At 43.9% G+C, this 10,601-nt stretch overlaps 2 protein-coding genes across 5 annotated transcripts in view; one reads left to right on the top strand and one right to left on the bottom strand.

Annotated features, from left to right (window-relative positions):
• The window catches only part of LOC125766898 (thymosin beta), an 83,092-nt gene that overhangs the window by 33,634 nt on the left and 38,857 nt on the right, over window positions 1-10,601 (bottom strand). The gene's annotated exons all lie outside the window — the stretch shown is intronic.
• On the top strand, window positions 13-10,336 carry LOC125766531 (uncharacterized). 4 transcript variants are annotated; one of them, XM_049432581.1, is made up of 11 exons: window positions 13-1,698; window positions 3,328-3,560; window positions 3,640-3,689; window positions 3,766-4,210; window positions 4,293-5,127; window positions 5,202-5,336; window positions 5,402-6,183; window positions 6,256-6,315; window positions 6,395-6,981; window positions 7,053-7,377; window positions 7,448-10,336. In XM_049432581.1, the coding sequence occupies exons 2-11, from the start codon at window positions 3,519-3,521 to the stop codon at window positions 7,613-7,615; spliced, it is 3,429 nt and encodes a 1,142-aa protein (XP_049288538.1). In that variant the 5' UTR covers window positions 13-1,698; window positions 3,328-3,518; the 3' UTR covers window positions 7,616-10,336. The 4 variants fall into 4 exon arrangements, with proteins under 4 accessions (XP_049288538.1, XP_049288548.1, XP_049288529.1 ...); XM_049432591.1 differs by having other exon boundaries at window positions 3,325-3,560; XM_049432572.1 differs by having other exon boundaries at window positions 13-2,100.

Genomic DNA, 10,601 nt, shown 5'->3' with positions numbered 1-10,601 from the left:
TCGTCTTGAAAAACATTGAATTCAATTTCTGGTCGGTAAAGGCACTCGCTCCAGCGGTGGTGGAGCAACCATTAGTGCACCACAATCAGAGGTATAATTGTCCCGGGCGATTTATTGGTGTGAAGATGTTTGAAGGTGATGATGATGATCGTGATGTGATTAGCGCTCGTAATAATCGCCCGATGAAGAGGGCACGATGAAGAGTGCGAGAGTCGTTCAATGGAGATGCTTTACCCGAGTGGCGGTTGCGGATCGCGTGCTTATCCCCCTTCACGGGCGGACGGAGAAGGACGCTGCGAAGATGCGAGTGCGCGCGCACTACACAAATGGGAGGTCGCGTGTGGGCACGTTCGCAGCAGCAGCTATTATGCCACGAGTGCTCGATTTAATGAGCGGGTCCGGGGAGGTTGCTGATGATACGATCATCTGTGTTTTTTATTTAAATTAATTTTTATTCACCTATTTGGAGGTTTTTTTCTGAATCGAATTTTGATCTACCGTGCGGATAATGTTTGATAAGAACCCGTGGCCGGTTTAACCTTTTCCATTCCATTTGGCATTACCGGTTAGTTTTGTCTCGGTACAGCGGCTCATGGGTTAACCTCGAACGATTTTACGAACCCATTACCCCTGCGTACCAATCAAACGTTTCAACAATTTCGTCCATTTCGAAGATGCTGTGTGAAAGACGCGCGGTTTTGCTTTACTTTTCCGCAAACAGCCACAACCGTACCGGAGACACTAACGCTTGTAATGGGTATTTTTTTTTTGGTGGTGAAAACAATGAAAACATGCAAATAAGTGTTCAATCGGAAGGGAGGGTATGCGTTTGGATTGAGGTTGTAATTTCCGGGTGTATCACCCGGTGAAGGTTGTGTGCCGTGAATTGGGGTATTTCGCTTGTTGGAGGTTTTCGGATCATTTCCGGAAGATGAGCCGTCAAGGTCGGGCAACCATTAAGTTGAAGCTTAATTGGAAGCACTTCCAATAAAGCTTCTGTTTTGCCTGTGATTGTTGATCTTAAGTTTTGAATTTCTGCCACTCTTTGATGCACTTTTTAAAATTTTGCAATTGCGGTAAATATATCCGAAAAGAATTTTTTTTGAATATATTCAAAAAAGTAGATGGTGTTTCGTAGAAATAAGTTCTAGGTGTAAATAATTTAACACATAAAAAAATCGTTAAAAATTCCTCAAAACGATAAGTATTGCTTAAGCGAATTCTCAACAAAATAATTCGGCCTCCTTCTCAAGGTATTCTACGGATAATTCTTAATTCTTGACAAGTAGTCAACTGTACCTTGTAGCATTTCAAACCGGGAAAGGAAGAAATTTCAATTTCAAACCCGTATAGGTTTTCTTTGTCTCTACGGAGATGACGTTTACGTCCGTACGCGACCCGCTCTTCGGTGCAATGTTTTTTTTGGGGGAAAGTCCGCGCATGTGCCTGCGTTCGAGTGCCCACGGCTGACGGAGAAAATTCGCTCCATCGTGTCGATGTTTGCAGTCTGGGCGCATACCGCCCGGATCGTGTTCCCAAAAACCCAAAGATTGTGTTTGACCAAAGCTAGCCCGTTTTGGTTTTCCATTTGCTGTTGTGTGGTTCGTTTGTAGATGGTCTACTTTGAGAAAACCTTCAGATGGTGTCCAGTGATGGTGGGCTTTGATTAATACGCCAAGGATATTCGGTTTGGTAAAGGTGAGTTTGGGTGCATCTTGCTTACCATCTGTTAGCCGTCCCCCTCATTGCATGATGTAGTAAGTCCAACGAGATAGGAAGAGATGTAGTGTGACGGAGAGAGAGAGAGAAAGAAAAAAGGAAAAATGGTCAACCACTACCATCAACCATGCATGCGTTTGGCATTGGCGCTTTTCCACCTTGTGGAAACGTAAATAAATCCCACAAGTGTCGCTAGGACGCTGTCAAACGGTTTTGCATTCTGGGCAAAACTTTTTGTGAGCAAAAGGGTGGCAAATTTGGCGAGACGCATTTGTGTGCTACGCGCAACAGTGGTAACAGTGCTAAAGTGCATGCAAAATCCAGCAGTAGCACCTTCATCCGTCTGTGTGTTTGGTCGTGAAAGGGGAGTGAATGCTGTAGGTGGGTAAAACAGTTTATACGGTAATGAGTACTGTCTGGTTCTATCTAAAGAAAGAAGAATTTGCGGACATACTGTTTCTGCGAAAGAAGTGCTTTAATACGCAGCTACTGTAATATAACTTTCTAGACATATGTTTAAATTATTGATTTAAGAGAAAATTAAACTACAATGAACGTAGGATAAAGAATTCCTACCCCATAAGCTTACAGATCCTAGTAGATGGTTACGTTTGCAAAAAAAAAAGTGTGAAATACTAGCGGAAACATTGCTGAAACTTAGGAAAAACTCCAGTCACAACACGGGAGAGAGAGAGAGAGAGAGAGAGGGAGAAAGAGAGAAAAACGCACGCAATGCCGAAATGGAAAACTTTGTGGGGTGTCATATGCAACAAATATTAACCTCCCTTCGCATGCATGACGACGGGCAGAGTCGATTTGTGCGCATATACGCGTCTCACGCGCGTTATTGTGTGTAGTGCGTTGGTGGTGTGCGTTGGTGACCGAGTTGCATTTTTGGGCATCGGCAATTATTAGCAGCAAAGTAGTAAAACAGCGTGTCTGCACTACCTATCATTCGACGAGACCATCCTGATCTGTGGGATAGCGTACTTATTGTCTCTGGAACAGATCCCTTCCTTTCAGTGGATGGAATTCCCTGCAAACACACCTGCATGATGTTTGTTTTGGGGTGTGTAAGAGTACATGTCTGTGTATGTGTGTGTTGTGGGTTTTAACTGCAACTGGAAGATCTTTTCGCGACCAGAGTTGGAGATTTGGTTGCACCTGTGCTTACGCTATGCTTTTTAGCAGTAGTTCCAATGTCTGGAAGACATCACCACACTACCTGTCTGTGGAGTGAAGGAGTTGAATGCCAACGTGATGAGATATAGTGCTGTCTGGTCAAAACGCTCAGACTCGGCATATCACCACTGGTACATTCTTTGTTCGGTGTATGCAAGCCGCTCGTGTAACAGCTACCATATACATCACGGAGCATATCTCCGGAGCACGTCTCACCTGTTCTCTTCTACCCCAAAACACGGTACATGTGGTTGTGCTAATTAATGGGCTGCAAATATGCGAAAAATGTCAGACAAGGCCGTGTGATAGCCAGTCTCGGTAGGCAGTAGTTGGTTGTGAGATACTCAATTAGAATTATGTGCATTAGGGTGGCGTTTGGAATTGGACGCAGCGCATAGACGTAAACGTACTCTCATTTCCCAGCAGCACCAGCCCCAAAACCCCTCCCCTGGTATAGTGGATAGACGACACTGGAGCACTGGAGCATTCCCATAGTGATGATATATTAATGGATGGGAAGTACGAAGTTAACTGGAACTGAACGCTAGATGCTGCGTACTGGACGTCACCAGCAACAACTTCTGGTGGTACGCGAGCCGTAATAGAATCAATTAAACATGACGGCACACGAATCGTATGGATTCATCGGGACGTGGGAGGTAAGATTCCTGGTTGCCACCTACAACATCTGTACATCGTTGTGAATTCTCGTTTTTCTTCTCGATGTCATGATTGCAGATAGTGGAGTCGCATCTGGAAGGCACCACGGAAAAGCTAGGTCTCGAAGGGTACGTATATATCTCGTCTAATCACGGCGAATAACTCAATATCTCAACTACGCAAAACTTCACAAACACCACACAGCATCAAGTTCCGGCTGGACGAGATGGGGGACATTATCTGGTACAACGATCTAATCAACACAAACTCAAACACCCAAAACGGTGCCGGGCGGGACTCGCAGCTCAACAATCCACGGCTGAGCAGTTTGAATGGGGCGGCATTTTGCCCGATCAACGATTCGGCGGCGGTACTGTTTAGCTGCGAAACGTTCGAGGTGGTGGAGCTGTCGTCGAACGGGCCGGGTCTTATCTTCGGTGCGTACACCGGGCACAGCATCGAGTTTCGCACCAACCACTACAATCCGGGCGAGCAGATGTCGCTGCGGTGTGACTGCTGGTGTGAGCTGCACTGTCAGCGCGTCAAGGAGGACCAGTCGGTCGGGCAGGAGGAACCGTTCACGCTGATCACCGTGCTGGACGATGGCAACTTCTGTGATGTGACTCTCAAGAGTTGTGATAATGTAATCGTAAGTTCAAAATGTTGTCTTGTTTCAGACGTACCAGATCTCTTACATCTTTGCTCTCTCTCTCTCTATCTCTTGTCCATAGTACAACGTGCACTCGCCAATTTTGCGCTTGAACGGATTTGACTGCAGCAGTATGACGGCGGCTTCCACCTATCAGCATCTGGCTAGTCGGTTTGAGTGTGCCGAGGCGCAGGCACAGGTTGCTGCCACGCATCCACCATTGATGAAGGTTTCCTCCGTACCGTGTGCCCGGGCAGTGCGCACCGGTAGCAACACGTACGGTCGTGGTTCACCCGCAATGATGTGCAGCGTTAGTGCGAGCGCCACCCCCAGCTTACATCCGAGCGCACACGCTAGCCCAACGATTCTGAATCCAAACTTTCTGCTACCGCCAACATCGCTCGACTCGTACAATCTGTCACCGAAGCTGGTGGCAAACATATCGAACTCGTTCAACTGTCTCATGCCGACGGGTGATACGCACTGTACGGACGGTAACACACACTCCATATTTCTCGATGTGCCAAAGCGGGCGGCCCATCAAACGTCCTCCTGTTCGGATTCGAACCTGCACATCGATCGGAATGTGTTCTTCTTTCCCGATGCGGTACCGGCTACCTGTCGCGTAAAGTTTAAACCACCATCATCACCATTTCGCGCCCGAAGTCCATCACCGTTTCCGGTGTCGACGCTCGATACACCGCCATCCTCACCGTTAACTCCACTCTCGGTGTTGAACAATATCCCGGCAAAGATGTTGTCTACTATCCTCCATTGGCTGTACTGCGAATGTTTGCCCGACCAGCTGGATGAGGATACCTGCATTCAGCTGATCAATATGTGCGAAAGTACGACACCGCTTAGCCGCATGAGCGAACCGTGCAAGAACTATCTGCGAAACATACAGCTGAAGAAGTGTAAGTTACTTGAAGGTATATACTTCTTGGTGGGAATATTGTTTAATCGTTTACGTTTGATTGTATCTTCATAGTTGTAATCGACATCATCAACGACCTGCATGACAGTCTGAACAATATGATACAGATGGTTAATCCGAGCACCATATCCCACAGTCCGTGCGTACTGTGTCAGGTGTTTAAAGAAGGCGTCAAAGAGTGTCTCACGGGTAAGTAATATGTGAGTGGGTTGTCAACCTGTCTACATTGGAGACCTTCTAATTCTCTCCGACAGCATTTGTGAAGCTGCTACAGTTTTGCAACATCTTTACAAAGGATGCTACAACCTTCACGCGTCAGCAGCGGCACGAGATCATCAAGTACGTCCGTACCCGCATGCCGATCTATCTGTCGCAGGTGCATCAGCTGCTGCAGAACGTGAACCTCGTGCTGGGCAGCTTATCGCCCGACGATCGTAATGATCTAGTGTCCTATCTGGTGCCGGAAATAACCGGCGCCCTCGAGGTACTAACATCGGCCGTGTCCGAAATAAAGCTATCGCTGGAAGAGGTTTGCAAGGATTTGAAAAGTAGCCAGCAGGAGCAGCAGCAACAGCAAAAGCTACATGAAACTTCCGTACAGCCGCAGGGACGTACGCATACCGGCAACAATCGGAGCGGTTGTGGCCGTAGCACCCAATCAACCCAGCTGTCCGGTAACCGATCCGGTACGGAACGTGCCCGTAGCCATGCGCGCAGCACAACCGTACAGTCACGGCTCGGCCAAAGCACGTCCGAGTCCGATCTGAAGTTCTTCCTGTACATGTACGAGGTGAAGAAGATGCGTGATATTTACGGGCGCGTTACCAATGCGCTCGAGGTGTTACTGCACAAGAAAAACACGTTCAACGAGATGAATTTGCTGCACCAGCATCAAACGGTACGGCGTAACTTGGAGCAGCTAGCGATGGAGGTACCGTCCGCCATCGGTCAGCTGGAGGAGCTTTGCGATACGATAGACGAGAAGATTGGTTGGAAGGAGTTTAAATTTTGCTTCAAATTTCTCACCAGTCAAGTGGTAATGATAGTTTGCTTGAGATGTTACTACGGGATAAAATAAATAACTATCCCGTTTGCTTAATCGTTACAGAATGGCATTGTTTCAAAGCTGCTGGAACACAAGTCTGCCCTAAATGATGCAATGTTTTATGTAAGTAGTATTTTTAATGCTTTTTACATTGTACAAACACTAACGTGTATCTTCTCGCATCCTTCTTCTTCCATCGTAGATCTCCACCCTGGTGCAGAAGGAACAGTTTACGTGTGCGCTTGTGGAATTGGGTCTGCTGGACAAACGAAGCGTCGACCCAGCCCTGCTGCACGAGTGTGCTGCACGGCGCAGTGCGGTTCGGTCCAGTGGGCAGCGACAGCTTGAGTATGCCACCGTCAAGATGAATCTGGTGCAAACTTTATGTGAGTCACCGACCGCTGCCCACAGCAGCTTGTCGAAGAATGCACTGAAGTTGCTCCATTCGGGTCAGCTGGCGGATATGGAGTTTGAGGTGGTGGTACCGCAGATGGAGCAGCAGAACGAAAGCGTTACGCCGACGACGTCATGCGATTTTAGCCCGGACGAGGGCCTATTGCTCAACGGTGCGAACAAGGGTGCTAATGGTGGTGGTGGTGGTGGGGGAAGTGAAACCGCAACGGCTGTGAATGCTTCCAGTAGTGGCAGTAGTAACGGTAGTAACGCTAAAGGTTGCAATACGAAAGGTACACAGTCGCATTGCTTCAAGGCGCATCGTGTGATAGTGGCGGCCCGGTGCGAATGGTTCAAGAAGGCACTGCTGTCCGGCATGCAGGAGGATATTAATCGGTAACGAGTTTTGCTTCTATCAGCTTGTATATTCTAATTGTAACGCTTTCTATATTTTCTTTTTTTTGCAGTAAAATTATTATTTACGATACCTCGCCGGTTATCTTCCGCCGGTTGCTACTGTATCTGTACGGTGCACCGGTCGATCGGTCCGTCGGTGTCGATCAGCTTTGCGAGCTGATGCTGCTTGCCGATCGTTATTCGGTCGACAATCTGAAAGCGATCTGCGAGCAAACGCTGGTTGCGTCGATCGACAGCGAGTCAGTGATCTGTCTGTACGGGATATCGGATCGTTTTAATGCGGCCGCACTAAAGGCACGGTGCCTATCGTACCTATCGCAGCATACCGAGCTGACACAACTTGACATCTTCCAGGAACTTCCGGTGTATCTGCAGGTATGGTGTCGGAACACTCACGCAAAGAACATTGTTTTCTAAACATTTGTCTATTTCTTCACACTTACAGAACGAAGTGCAAGAGCTGATACGCTGGTGCGGAAGGGCACCGGAACCGTGGTGTGACCGGGGCCCGGAACGTTCCAGATCGGACCGTGGTTCGCGCCACAGCCTGAAGAGCCCGTCGAAAGCATCGAAATCGTCACGGTCGCGTAAAACGTCACCATCCTTTATGTGACCGTGATGCCACTATGCGCGACAAACCTATATGATTCATTGATTGCTGTGACTATTATACATCTGCCCCATCTGCATCAAACAGTTTAAAGGGCAAGTGTTTAATGAATACTATACTAAAAAAAAAATTCCGTAGTAATTAAAACATTGATTACAAAAAAAAACAGAAAACCAAACAAAACAAAAGTCGATACATGAACACAAGGGATTTACTTTAAGCGACTTTTCTGTGGCTGTAGATAGTATTTAAAATTTTGAACCGAACCGACCTGAATTGCCGGGTGGCACAGGGGGAATGTAAAAGCTTCCCGTTTTACCGCAGTCAAGGCTGCGATAATAGCGATAAAGGCAATTATGAAATGGGCCACACGAAACAGTACAGTTATAGTACAATATCGTTGGACGTGATAAACAGTTTCATTTTTTATTATGTTTTGTTTTGTTTGAGAGTGTTTTTCCTTTGTTGGGAAAATAAGTAGCTATTGATTTGAAAACAAACAAAAAAAAAACAAAAACAAAAAACACCCACCCAGCAGCATCCAACCATGTCGACGGTTTAGCGATTTTGCGATTATCGGTAGTTAGGATAATATGGTTTAGAAATGGGATAGTGAACGGCTCTTTTTGTGGAAAGAGAACGGAAGAAGAAGAAGAAAAAAGGTGATCAATTGCGATGGGTGATGACCGCTTATTCAAACTCGTTTATTCAACATACATGCGCTAAATGGATTTAATGCTAGCAAGTAATTGAGACATGTATAGATGTGTGTGTATGTTTGTGTGTGTGTGTGTGTAAAATGTATGTTGACAGGCCAAGAAAGTGATCGTTGTTTAAAAGGTTTTATTCACAGTTTGTTTCTTTTTGATATTGTAATTTTTTTGCAATGTTTTTAAAATATTTTTTTTTTATTTTTAATCTTTTATTTTTCCAATTTTTTTGTGATATTTTTGTGTTATTCCCTACGCAATAAACTTGTCTAAAACATATTTGGAAAAAATGGTAGGACTAATAATACTATCCTTTCGTGCACATTGCATACTTTACGGCGTTTTTCCTTTTGTTAAGCTCTCTGTTTCGTTAAAGCGCGAGTAAATGTGATACTTTTTCTTGTTGCTTTTAATTAATTGATTGATTGCGCGTGTGTGGGTGTGTTGTGTTGGATTGGAATGTACGGGATGCAGCTAGATGCAAGTGGAATAGGTGCAAATATGTTTGTGTGGTGCGAATGTGTGATCACTATCGGGTTTGGCTGTAAACGGTAGAATAGTACCTTCTATCACTCGATACGGTGCTATACGGTAGATTTGACCGTTTCAATGTTTAAATCTTTCTGAAGGGTGTTACCCCCATTAATGCGTTTTCCTCTAGCTGTCTTGTTCGAATGTGTAATGGTGCCATGTCGGACGTTATCTGTAGGGTCCTGTTCGTTTTATCGTGTGTCTTTTTTTCCTTTTCGTGTCGTATATATGACTCAAGCAGCTCGAGATAGTGTATGGTTTTACTTCAACTGAAAGAAAGCTTAGTGTCGGTAAGAAAAAATCGAAAGCAAAAAATTAGACACTTTAGAGGAACTTAAATGGGGTTTGAGAGGCTTTTTGTTAAAGTTAGTTTAGTTTAATTTTCACCGAGACTGGCTGTTTGGAAGGTTAACGACGCTCAAGAATTATTGCACGTGATAATTAACGTATGATGGAAAATATTCAAAACTATCTTTACCGGTTTGTTTTAGTTTTGTTTTTGTATGTTTCCCCCCGCTTTAATCTTCATTTTCATCGCAAAAACATTAAGCTTTCACACTATATGGAATATAAAGCAAAATACTAATGTGAACATTTTATTTAAAAGTATGTAATGGTTTTCAATTCTAAACAAATGGTTAATATACTTCTTCAGAGCGATGCTACCAAAATCACATGACGTTTTTTTTTGTGTAAATGAAAGAAATTAAAAAAAAAATAATTTTGAAAAAAAACATGAAAATATATGGCTGGAGGCGCCTGGTGTTTTACTTAAAGGATAAAGCAAAATACTAATGTGAACATTTTATTTAAAAGTATGTAATGAATTTCAATTCTAAACAAATTGTTAATATACTTCATCGGAGCGATGCGTTTTTTTGTGTAAATGAAAGAAATTTTTATAAAATAAAAGATAATAAATAATTTTAGAAAATATATATCTGGAGGCGCCTGGTGTTTTACTTAAAGGATAAAGCAAAATACTAATGTGAATATTTTATTTAAAAGTATGTAATGGTTTTAAATTCTATCAAATGGTTAATATACTTCTTCAGAGCGATGCGTTTTTTTGTGTAAATGAAAGAAATTTATATAAAATAAAAGATAATAAATAATTTTGAAAAATAAATGGCTGGAGGCGCCTGGTGTTTTACTTAAACACGAAGGTAATGACTCATTCCCAGCGTGTAGATGTTTCTTACGGTTATTTGATATTATCTACACCTGCCGTACTGGTTATCTGTACCATCTCTGCATATTGTGCTGAGCTAATAGATTCTGCTAGCAAAACGCAACAAACACACGTGCGGTAAGAACCGGGCAAGAGATAACTACCACGACGATGTTGTGTGCCAGCGACAAATGTAAACAGTATGGTGCGGCGCATGAGCAGTACGGAACGTACGTAAACATCATAATATTTCAAAATCCGTTACCATAGCTACAAAAACCTTGCACTTACTGTATGATGTAAGTTGAAGGTACGTCAATAAGCGAACAGACGAAAAACCTCGGTACATTAACTATTAAATCGTATCGGATGTACAGTCGAGTTTGACGTTTGATAAATCAATTTTACCAAAGAAGTGGAACAAATGGCGTTTTTTTTTTAAAGAAGTTACAATTTGTTACAAAACTCTAAAATGCACGAGTATTTTAAATTATTTTAAATTAAACAGCTAGATGTAAAAACTGCAAAGATGTACCAAGGATTTGCAACTGTCATCGAGATTTGTGACATTTACAAG

The sequence above is a fragment of the Anopheles funestus genome, chromosome X (genome assembly GCF_943734845.2).
Source record: "Anopheles funestus chromosome X, idAnoFuneDA-416_04, whole genome shotgun sequence".
In the NCBI taxonomy this organism is placed as follows: Eukaryota; Metazoa; Arthropoda; class Insecta; order Diptera; family Culicidae; genus Anopheles; species Anopheles funestus.
The sequence above is the reverse complement of the archived record's forward strand: the minus strand, read 5'-3'. Positions and strand labels throughout refer to the sequence as shown.

Excerpts from the sequence above, each read along its gene's own strand:
- LOC125766531 (XM_049432581.1), top strand. The coding sequence starts at position 3,519 with ATGACGGCACACGAATCGTATGGATTCATCGGGACGTGGGAG. Across the intron at positions 6,316-6,394 it reads TAAATGATGCAATGTTTTAT|ATCTCCACCCTGGTGCAGAA; the intron begins GTAAGTAGTATT and ends CTTCCATCGTAG. Across the intron at positions 6,982-7,052 it reads ATGCAGGAGGATATTAATCG|TAAAATTATTATTTACGATA; the intron begins GTAACGAGTTTT and ends TTTTTTTTGCAG.